This window comes from Perca fluviatilis, chromosome 20, assembly GCF_010015445.1.
Source record: "Perca fluviatilis chromosome 20, GENO_Pfluv_1.0, whole genome shotgun sequence".
In the NCBI taxonomy this organism is placed as follows: domain Eukaryota; kingdom Metazoa; phylum Chordata; class Actinopteri; order Perciformes; family Percidae; genus Perca; species Perca fluviatilis.
In genome coordinates this window covers 19,759,455-19,770,455 of record NC_053131.1, presented here as the reverse complement: position 1 = coordinate 19,770,455, position 11,001 = coordinate 19,759,455, and the positions used below count along the sequence as shown (strand labels likewise).

Below are 11,001 nucleotides of genomic sequence, written 5' to 3'. Positions count from 1 at the left end.
GTTGGGTTTTTACTACTATTCTACCTATTAAATACTGTTGTATAATGTATAATACTGTATCTACTATATCTGCATGTCACAGTCAGTACTGTATCAGTGGCACAGCAGTCTGTGTTGTCTTGATTTGGGACAGACAACTTTTACTTTAAGGGGTTACATCCTGTGTCATGCTTCAAAACACTCGGTTTTATCAGGTATCGTGTTGGTTTACTTTGGTTTGAATCTGTGTGCGCTGTTTGTGTGTTGTTTTAGTGAACTGATGAAAAGTGCATTATGTGAAGGTTGTTTTATGACAGAATGAAACCAAACCAAATTGTGATCTTTTGCACTTTAAATATTTGAATGTTGTATGAAAAGCAACACAAAATGCATACACTGTTGTGATAAAAATGAGCTGAGAATAATGATTTTAATTTGAGATTTATGCCAAAAGCAACTTAATCATAACTATTTATGGTTCTTTTATAATCTTCAACCTATCTATGAGTGATTAAAACAAGTTTAAAATCTTCCTTGTGTGAGTGTTACTTTGAAAATACCTAATCATTGCCTGAGATGTATAATTATAAACTATCTTCATATACTTAAAATAAAGTGAAACAAAAGTATTCCAGTAAAATCAATGTTTAATTGTTAAATCCTCAGGTCTAAATAACTGATCTGCTCCTTCTCTCCAGGTTTCTCCAAGAAACATCTTCTGCAGGCAGCAGCAGCAGCAGTCTGTTTGAAGACATGCAGCAGGATGATGATGATGATGAGAAGGCTTCTTCTTTTCTGCTACTTCTTTGATGGGTGAGTGGACTTACATAAATATTTTTCCAAATTGCAGCCTTAATAAAGACATTTCAGCTCCTTTTGGTAGAGCAAGATGACAACTCTTCTGTGCTTAATTATAGCTGCCACATATGATAAACATGTTTCCCACAAGATCCTACTAATATAGCACTCCAGCCTGTACTTTGTAAGTAGTAAAGCAATCATTCATTATGCAGACAGACTAGATAGATAGACAGATATATAGATAGACATATAGAGAGATAGATAGATAGATAGATAGATAGATAGATAGATAGATAGATAGATAGATAGATAGATAGATAGATATAATCTGTGTCTGCTGAAGTAGTGCCTACTGTCCATTGGCAGCTCTGTGCCTAATAACACAGCTTAGCTGGCATACCAGAGCCGGTGGCACATTGTTGTTGCGGTAACTCAGAGAGAGCCTGGTAATTACCACCGGCCAGTGACACCATGTTGCAAATGCACCAGTTAGTACTGAGAGGACCAGTGGAGCATTTCCCCCTCCCTCATGTTGCCAGGATGCCCTGGTGATCAGCCATGGCACACAAGTTATTAGAGGGAAGAAAGTGCTCTCACCAAACAGCAGAAAGAGAAAGAAGTATGCCCTCTTTCCTGTCTTTTTCTGCTTCATTAATAACTAAACTAAGTTGGGAAGAGTAGTTGGAATCTGTTATTTTACCCTCTCTCTCTGCCCTTGTCTTGGATACACTCGACTGGGCCATGAGCACTGAGTGAGGAGTCATGAAGGCTTTCTCTCAGGAGAGGCCCTCTGGAAAACATACTGCAGGGCCGGAATGGGAAGTTTATTTTGCTTGGTGCACGAATATCTGTGGGATGTGGGGCTCTGTGCACAGTGGGCTGCAGGAGCACTCCAGTTGCATCAGTGCAGCACCCTCTCCTCTTTCACTGTCTGAGGAAATAATTTCAGTTCATCCCCCACTGCATCCTAATAATTCCTAATTCCTCACTCATCTTAATTTCATGCCTTCTCTTCTCTCCTTTCGCTCTGTGTTGCCCTCCCTGTTCTTCTATCATCTGCAGACTGAAATAGGCGCAGCAGCAGCTTTTCTCTGGGTCTTTTGTCCCTGCTCAGGGAGACGTTTGGCACACAGAGGATCGTGTTACAACTTTCATTTCCTGAAATTTTTTTTTTTTTCTGTGTGGAAACCAAGAAGGGTATTTTATCCTCCTGCTCTGCAGCATGAAGATGAAGGGCGAGGGGAGGGCGATGGCAGCTCAGATTCGTGCTGCTGTCACTCCAACGTCGGCAAACAAATAAAGTACAAACTGCACATAGCTGCGGGGTCCTGGTGGAGGGTAGCTGTGGTGTGGTTTGGGCACAGAGGGGGTGTGGATCATGTGTGTGAAGTGGGGGGGCTTGGTTACTTGAGCTATTTGTGAGCCCCAGGATAGGTGAGGTGATGCCCCTTGGGAGTGTGAGGTATATTTCATTATCCCATATCCCATACCACTTCCTCTTGTTGTGTCTGCCACCCCTGCCCCTCCCCAAAAGCCCCTTGAGCCTGGAGCAGTGATGTGTCTGTGTTTAGACTCTGGATCTTTCTTGGCTGGACATAGAAGCAGAACAACATGCAGTTTCGTGGTAAAAGTCTGCAGAATTATTAATTATTAATCCTATTGTGAAATAAGGCCTATAATATGGTACTAAACCCAGTCGTTATGGCTCTAGTTACGTCTGGCTCCTTAAAAGAAGCAATCAATGCTGTTTTATGTTCAGTACCTGTACATAACAAATCTCTGGATACAGTAGAATAGATGTCCAAGGCTGAAAGAGAAACTATAATTGAGTTTATTTTTTGTGAAGTTGAATTGTCTATATTATTTTATGGGACCTTCCATCTCTGTCTGTGGCTCTCATCCCCAAGCCCATTGGGTCCTCCTGAAGACTTAAATCTTTAAAAGCAACTTGTAAAATTATAGTTTAATTTTTTTAAAAGGCTAAATAATTTCCTAAAACATCTGGGCACTGCAGTTTTTATCAAATTTTACTCAAACAGAAGTAAATAGTGCATTTGTGAGGGACTGCTTTCCACTGTGGATAAATCAGTGAGAATTTGCTCCATCAGAACGGTGTGGGATTAACTCAAACTAAACTACAGCACCCATGTTCATGGTAATGGAGAAACAACTCTGTGGCTCACCAATGTGTTTTTAATTGTTTTTGGACAACAATTAATCTCTATGGCCCAGATACATATATCAGCTACATTAGGCTTTGGCTACACAAACAGTACTGTGAGATTAGTTTTAGTCTTTTCATGGGATTTGTTGACAATAAAGAAAATACAGAATATCACCAGACTTCTCTTCTATGTTAAAAATAGTATTCTGGGCACCCAGATAGCTCAGTTGGTAGAGTGGGCGCCCATATATAGAGGTTTACTCCTTGACGCAGTGGGCACGGGTTCGACTCTGACTGCGGCCCTTTGCTGCATGTCATTCCCCCTCTCTCTCCCCTTTCATTTCTTCAGCTGTCTTGTCAATAAAGGCCTAAAAATGCCCCAAAAAATAATCTTAAAAAAATAGTATTCTGTCTTTTTGTTTGTGCTCTTTATGATGTTCTTTTTTTTTATATTTAAAATTCAATTTGAAGCTCTCTAGTTTGAAATCTATCCTCTAAAAAATGACAACAGCCTCCTTTCTACAATATATATCAGTAATGTATATTCTGAGTACATTTCAAATGAACTATATGTTTTATACCTGCACTTTTATTTCCCCTTATGTTAAATAAACTACCAATACTTCAATTTACGTAGGACATTGTAGCGCAACTGTTTCAGCTCCCTGCTTGAAAATATACGCCTCCTGCCACAGGTTAATACTCACAGATCACCAGATGTGTATCAATCCACAGCTAAAAAAATAGTCCTCAAAAATTGAACTATATAACAGTGACCAACTGTTTAGTAATATTATAGATCCAAAACAAGGAAACGATATATTTGTGACCCATTTTTAGCATCTTCAGTAGGAATCAATGGGCTGAGAGCCACGAAAGGCAGCCAACACATTGTCGGTTTTGGTCTTTTCATTGTCTTTGTTGACAATAAGAAATGTATAGAATAACACCAGCTTTAACATTTAAAGATTGCAGAATTAGATTTAACAATTACCTCTTCTCTAAAATGTAATTATTTTATTTTAGGACAATTTAAGAAAACTTGGAATACTTTTTATAATTCCTGGATTGGACTTTTGCACCTGTACTGATAGTAAACTAATAATAATCCTCCTTATGTATAATATTGTAGCATAGCATACTGCTCCTGCCCTCTACTTTAGGATGTCTTCCTCTCAACAAAATCTTTTCAGGTAAATTATCATAAAGTAGTGTTGGATCGGAGTGTAGATCTGTTTTAATTTGGCTTTGAAAGGCTGGGAACTAATTAAGCAAATCTGTTGAGTCCTCACAAAAGTATCTCTAAAAAAACATCCCAGACTGAAGTCACTTTCCTGATCAAACATATGAGACTAATGCCACTATCATCTTTCTCTCTAAGCTCCAAAAATATACATATCTGATTCTTAGCAACCAGAGCTGGGCTTTTGTCTCTGGAACAGCTTGTTATATGAGCCTGTTCCTTCTGGCCACATTTTTTTTTTTTAATACAAGTCCTCTTCCGTAGACATTACACATGTCTTATCTTGTCCTTTGTCTTTTCCTCTTGTAACATTTTTGAAAATTTCCCCAGGCCTTCTATTAGGTAATGTATATGATGCTGTCCTTCATTTGACACACAACATGCTATTTAACACCCTAATAGGTAGTGATCGTCTGCAGAGTCTCCTCCTCCTCGTGTCTGAACCCCGGGTCAGGCATCACTCATCCGACTGGAAGAAAGAGATAAATATTTCTTTCAGCTCTGTCACATAGGAGCTTCCTGTTGGACGAAGGGCTTCCTACTCTTTGGCTCACAGCTCCTACATCAGTATAATTAACATTTCGTAGGAAGAGTAGTGTAATCCCTCTGATCCCTGTATACTTATGTCATAGAAATATAGCAGACGCCTGCCACTGCCATCTAGAACATGTTTTACTTTAATCAGTTTAATTTCCTCAGATACACACACTCCAAGTCTGGTACACGTGACTCTGCCCAAAAACACACACACACACACACACACACACACACACACACACACACACACACACACACACACACACACACACACACACACACTGCAGTTGCCTCTGGGTACGTCCAGGCAGGAACATTGTCAGATCCATGCATCATTGGTAAGAAAATCTCTCTACCCCCCACACACCACCACCACCCCCACCCCTCTGAGGCAGACCTGAAAAGATCCTTTTGTCCCTCATCACCCGCCTGCCCCCACGCTCCCTTCTCTCCCCCGTCTCCCCCTCTCTGACACACACACACCTTATACAGCCTGTGGTCATGGATACCTGGGACTGTCTCACACCCGGCAGAGCTACCTGCAGGCACCAGACGATGGAAAGCCATGTCAACCAAAAGTTCCTCAGCTTTGGATTTTGTCCTTATAGGAGTTGCACACTGACTCTGATGCCAGAGAAAACATTAAGCCAGCTGAGGCAGACAGCGCAGGCTCACGCAGGCTACTCTCCATGTTTATTTGCACACGTCAGGGCCCTTCCTGCTGTTGATTTAGAGCCACTGCCACTTATGCCTATGAGAAATGAAATGCCCCTTTGATGACTCGGACTCTGTTTGCCATCAGCAGCTGTTGTTGCTGGCACCGGCGTGCTTTAGGCTGACGTTACCTCCAACCTTTGTCATGTAGTCTATAGGCCGGAGCACGTCTACCGCTTACACTTGTTGCATGGCTGGTAAGAGGAAGACACACTGGCTGATACAGCAGATAGATTTATGGCTGCAGACGTTGTCCCTCTGGATTCGGAAGCGAAGGTTTCGAGCGTGATTAAAAGCACTGTCAGAGTTTCCGTGTTGGATAGATTTTAGTCTCTTGCACATCCTGAAGGTGACTGATAGCCTCCCTCTGTCATGTGGCACAGAGCCTGTTTAATCCTTGCTGTGTCTGTACCCTGCCGGACATGTTGTCATTAGATTAACAGGTATGAGGAGTCACTTTGGTAGCTTTGTGATCACCTGTTTGTTAATTTGTGAATATTTAGCCACACTGTGTGCCAAGGACACGTGCTGTGGTCAGAATTAAATGTGATCTGCAGGACCTCTGCTCTCTGCTGACCTCTGCTGAATTTAGGTGTAGGTTGTTATAGTAGACATTTTTATTTTATTTATTTTTAAGTTAAGCCATTCGTATTTTCAATAAATCTAATTGTCCTGGGCAAACTGTTCTATTGTAAAAACAAAAACAAATCCCTTAATACTTTAAAGTTTTATGTATGTATTGATATTTCAAAAATACAACTGGACATTTAATTTAGCTACATTGTGACTGTTATATAAAGTATAATATAAATAATCATCTACAGCTATATGTTTTTTTTTGTTTTTCAGCCAGAAATTATTTTGTAAGAACACGTCACTTTTTTGTTGGCATATTGAAATTAAACTCTTCGTATTTTCAGCTCAAAGTTAAAATGCTGGGTGTAATCTGTCATGTACAGTAACTACATACATTTACTTAAGTAGCAAACTTAAACAAACACAGGCCCTGAAAACATTTCTTCCACCAGCTTCTTATTATAAATGATGATGGTATATGAGCACACTATTTTCTGCTTAAATTAGAAAAGTTCACAGACACTCTCACATGAGAGATTCCAGTTTTTGTGTTTTTGTCTTTCATTGGTTTGAAGTGGCAGTACTCAGATGGAAAAAGTGATGTCACGAAATGCATTGCACTCATCAGCATTTTTCAAAATTTAAATCAAACTCTGATAAAAGTTGTGGGATTGTTTGCTTAAGTTTGACAAATGCTGTCAATCACAATCCAAACCACACAATCCAGCTGAAGCAAATAAGATGAATTTTTTAGTGTTATACGCTCAATAACTACACCCTACTATGTTTTTTCTTAACTTTAACTTGGACTTTTGCTCATTTAGTCATACATATTTCATGTTTCAGAGAAATAGCTTACTTTTAAAACTCCGTTTTCAGGGGCTTAAAGTCAAATTTGGAGGTATTTTCTACTTAAGTAGTTGCATTTTACGCTACTTTACACTTCTACTCTGCTGCATGGGGGGAATATACTGTAACATTTCACTGCACTATTTGACACTTATATTAAAATGAATGCATTGCATTAATGCAAAAACAGGATGCATTGTTATGGATTAAACAACCAAATGGCACATAAAGTAGTTAATATTAGCATTGCATTTGTAATAATGACCCAATACTATAAAATCCATACTAATAAAGGACTGACAGAGGCATTTCTGATATGTACTGATAGTACATTTTGCTGCTTATACTTTTTCATGATATTGACTTCACTATATTAAAATGTAGAATTGTTAATTTTCCACCACTGACTCTCACATGGATTAAAAATGTAAAAAGAAGAAACACTGACCAAAAGGCCTGATGATGGAAGGTCTGCTGAGGACATTCAGACAGACACATCACTCAAACACAACCATATGGATCTCTGTAGGTGATAGATGGGGAGCACAGCCCGGGTGTTGTAGCAGACCTGAGGGGTTCAGGCAGAGAGAGAGAGAGAGAGAGAGAGAGAGAGAGATGCCTCTGGGATGCAGAATACCTCAAGGTCCCTCCACTGAAGCCGTCGTTGCAGCCCTGCAGCCCTGCAATCTTCGCAATCAGGCAGCAATGCTAGCAGCGACTGTTTCAGATTACGCTCAGGAAATCCTCTGTGCTCTCTGCTCAAAACAATTTACCCTGACATGAGCCCAAAGAGGAGTGTAGGGGGTGGGGGACAGGAGAGCTGTCCTCACCAGATTCCTGCTCTCAGGCCACCATATTCTCATATTCTGTCCTACAAATATTCTGTTTATTTATTATTAGTAGTAGTAGAACATTGTTGTTTATTATGGAAATTATTATGATGACCTCTATAAGACTGGGAGTGTCTGCTAATACTTTTACTGTATTTTAGAAAATATATTTATGTAACTTTGTTTTGTTTTGTTTCCAGGGCATTTGTATTGATTTCATCAGGCAGTGAACCTTTTTTTCATATGGGATGTTTGCGTTGGAATATCCAGAGCTGGTATATAAAGGTTGAGTGGTGGCTGTTTCCCATGGCCCGGAACCGACAGAACAAACTCCCGAAGAGAGCAAAGAAAACACGGAAACAAAAAGCCAATGATCCACAGCACTCGGGCTAAAAATGACGAAAAACTAAAACAAAAACACTTTCTCCTTCAGCCAAACCAGACGCATAATCAAAGGAACCAAATGCGTAGACAACAGCCTCCTGACAGACAGCTGCTCATGTTGACTCACATTTAATTAAATTTCCCTTTGACTCTGTGTTTGTATTCTACGTTTTGAATTACCGTTATTATTATTATTATTATTATTATTATTATTATTATTACTAAAAACAAGAGAGAGCAGACTTTTATCTTTAACACAAAATGGATCATAATATGTTTGATTCATATCCCACCAGCGTAGATTTGATGCTTGGCATTTTTGCATTTTTTAAAGATACACTCATTCTAAGCAGCAGGCAAATAAATATTTAAATAGGTCAACAACAAAAAAATAAAATTAGGCCTAATAAAAAAAAACAAATGAATTACGTTATTTTCCTCCAATTCACGATTAATTAATGGTAATTTGTTAATGATTATTTGGTTGCATATGTTTGAGGGCCAGGATACATTGTCTATTTTTTTTTTTAAATACACAAATAACACAGAGACAAATGTATTACTTTTGTTTTATTGGAAACTAATTACCATGACTCTAATGAAAACGGTACCTCATAGTTTCCATCGCAGGAGATTGCTATAATTCTTTTATCTCAACAAAATATCATAAATTAAGCAAATGGGCAGTCCAGTTAAGTGTTTCTTTGAGTTAAGAGTTTCAGACAGGCCCTGTTTGTGTGTTTCCATGTGCAGGAGATGAGAAAAGCTCCTGTCAGTGGGGACATACACGTTTAAGCGCAAAAAGGAATTTTGTTCTAACCAAATTTAACGACAGACTCAGTCTATATTATAAGGTAGGCTACTATAGTGTTATTTTATACATGTATTCAATCTGATACACTTATCAGTCTTCTTTTTTTCGGGTTTTTGTTGTTGTAAAATAGAACACTCTTTAACAGTCTCTTTAAGAGCCCAAATCCACAAGACTGGAGGTTAGAGGTCCCAACAAGGAGTCCTGCAGTTGGTGCGGGTGTCCGTGCATGCTGTGCACCGGCTGTGGGGGCCCCAGGCCGGACATGGGGTAAGCGGAGGCCCCGGGGTGGTTCATGTTGCCCTGAAGCAAAAGCGCTGAGTTCTGGTCGGGGCTCTGAGGTGGAGAAAACTCGTCCTCCGAGCTGGACATGAGAGACTTTCCTCCGTCCAGCGGGGACAGCTGGTTCTGTTTGTTGCCGCCTGCGTTGCTGTTTTCACTGTTCTCTCTGGAAAGGAGATACACGTTTTGGAAGATGGCATTAAATCCGTATGTTGACATGGTATTTTTGAGATAAAAGGGCAGCATAAAAGACAGCCATAATTATTTTTGCAGTAACACCAAACATTGTATAGCCTATTGGCCTTGAAGACAAAACTAATCAGAGAGGTTTAGAGTTTTGTCTTCTCTGCAATTGTATATAGGCTAGGCCTACATATTTTATTTCTCTTGTTGGATGATATTTCCCGATAACTTAAAAAGCCTGTTAAACCCACGTGTTATTTTACTCCACAGTAGGCTAACCCATGTTTAACCTTTATATCTCAAAACTAGAAAGTTCTCCAAAAATATCCTTTTGCTTTTTGTATATTTTTTCCCCAACATTATCAAACACCACGTTATCTTCATTTATTAGTATTTCATTATAATGTGTTAATATGTTAAGTTGATGTTACGGGACAGTTTCTTTAGAAGAAAGCCCATGTTTATTTGTCAACAACACACTTCTGTTTACCCACAATCACTCTTATCAGGACTTGTCTGATTTGGGGTATAGACATAGGCCTATGAATGAATAAAACAAAAAACAAGTTGAAACTTCTATCTAAAAATGTTTTTTTCCCACTTTCTTGCAGTATACATATGAAGTCTGTGCGTCCTGCACTTTCTTATACTTTGGCTGCTAGCCACATTTAGGCAATATTTCATTTTGACTCGTAAGTCTACCTTAATTTTCTCTTGAAACATGCAAATAATAAGAATGACAGGCAGCACCGATGCTGTGTCAGTTCCACGTACCTCTCCTTCGCCTCTGCGGCTCTGTCTCGCTGCCGTCTGTTTTTGAACCAGTTGCTGACCTGCGTGGTGGTCAGTCCTGTGGCCTCGGCCAGCTCTCTCTTTTCCCGCGGGGACGGATAGGGATTGTGCGTGTACCACTCTCTCAGGACGCCTCTGGACTTCTCTTTAAAGCAGTAGCTGGTCTCCTCGCCGTCCCATATTGTACGGGGCAGCGGAAATTTCCTCCTCACCCGGTACTTCCCTACAGCTCCAAGCGGCCGGCCGCGCAGCTTTTCCGCCTCCACGTAGTGCGCTTTCAGCCAGAGCTGCTGCAGCTTCGGGTGGTTGTGCGGAGAAAACTGGTGACTTTCCAGGATCTTGTAAAGCTCTCTGAAATTCCCCCGATGAAAGGCCACCACCGCCTTGGCTTTGAGGACGCTTTCGTTCTTGTGGAGGTGATCACAAGCGGGTAGAGACCACAGGAAGCGACCGAGCCTCTCCAGGTTTCCTCCCTGCTGCAACACCTCGCAAACGCACGCCACTTGCTCCTGCGTAAACCCGAATGACGGTAATATAGACATGATGTCCGAGCTCGCTCCACCGCCTAAAACGTTGGTATCCAAAACGATAGCTGTCGTTTATTTTCTTTGTTTATAGTTTCTTGTCGCGATGCAATCCAGCGCAATCCGTTCGCGCAGCACAGGCCTATAGGCTATCCACTCCACTCCAGCCCCTGATGCGCGCAGCAGATTGGGATGTTGATTGTTGGGACAATTTGTTCCTGTTGGAGATATGTCAGGCTTAAAGGGAGCCTGTGCGTTTCGGTGATTGGCTCTCCCTCTGCCCTGCACCGTGTACAGCAGAGCAGGACTGAGTTTGCAGCTCCGTTTCCTCC

At 40.6% G+C, this 11,001-nt stretch overlaps 1 protein-coding gene across 1 annotated transcript; it reads right to left on the bottom strand.

The window, feature by feature from the left end:
• Positions 1–8,632: 8,632 nt before the first annotated feature.
• LOC120549081 (homeobox protein six1b) lies at positions 8,633–10,985 on the bottom strand. The gene is made up of 2 exons (XM_039785709.1): positions 10,128–10,985; positions 8,633–9,336 (listed from the first exon to the last, which is right to left on the bottom strand). The coding sequence occupies exons 1-2, from the start codon at positions 10,685–10,687 to the stop codon at positions 9,042–9,044; spliced, it is 855 nt and encodes a 284-aa protein (XP_039641643.1). The 5' UTR covers positions 10,688–10,985; the 3' UTR covers positions 8,633–9,041.
• Positions 10,986–11,001: the final 16 nt, after the last annotated feature.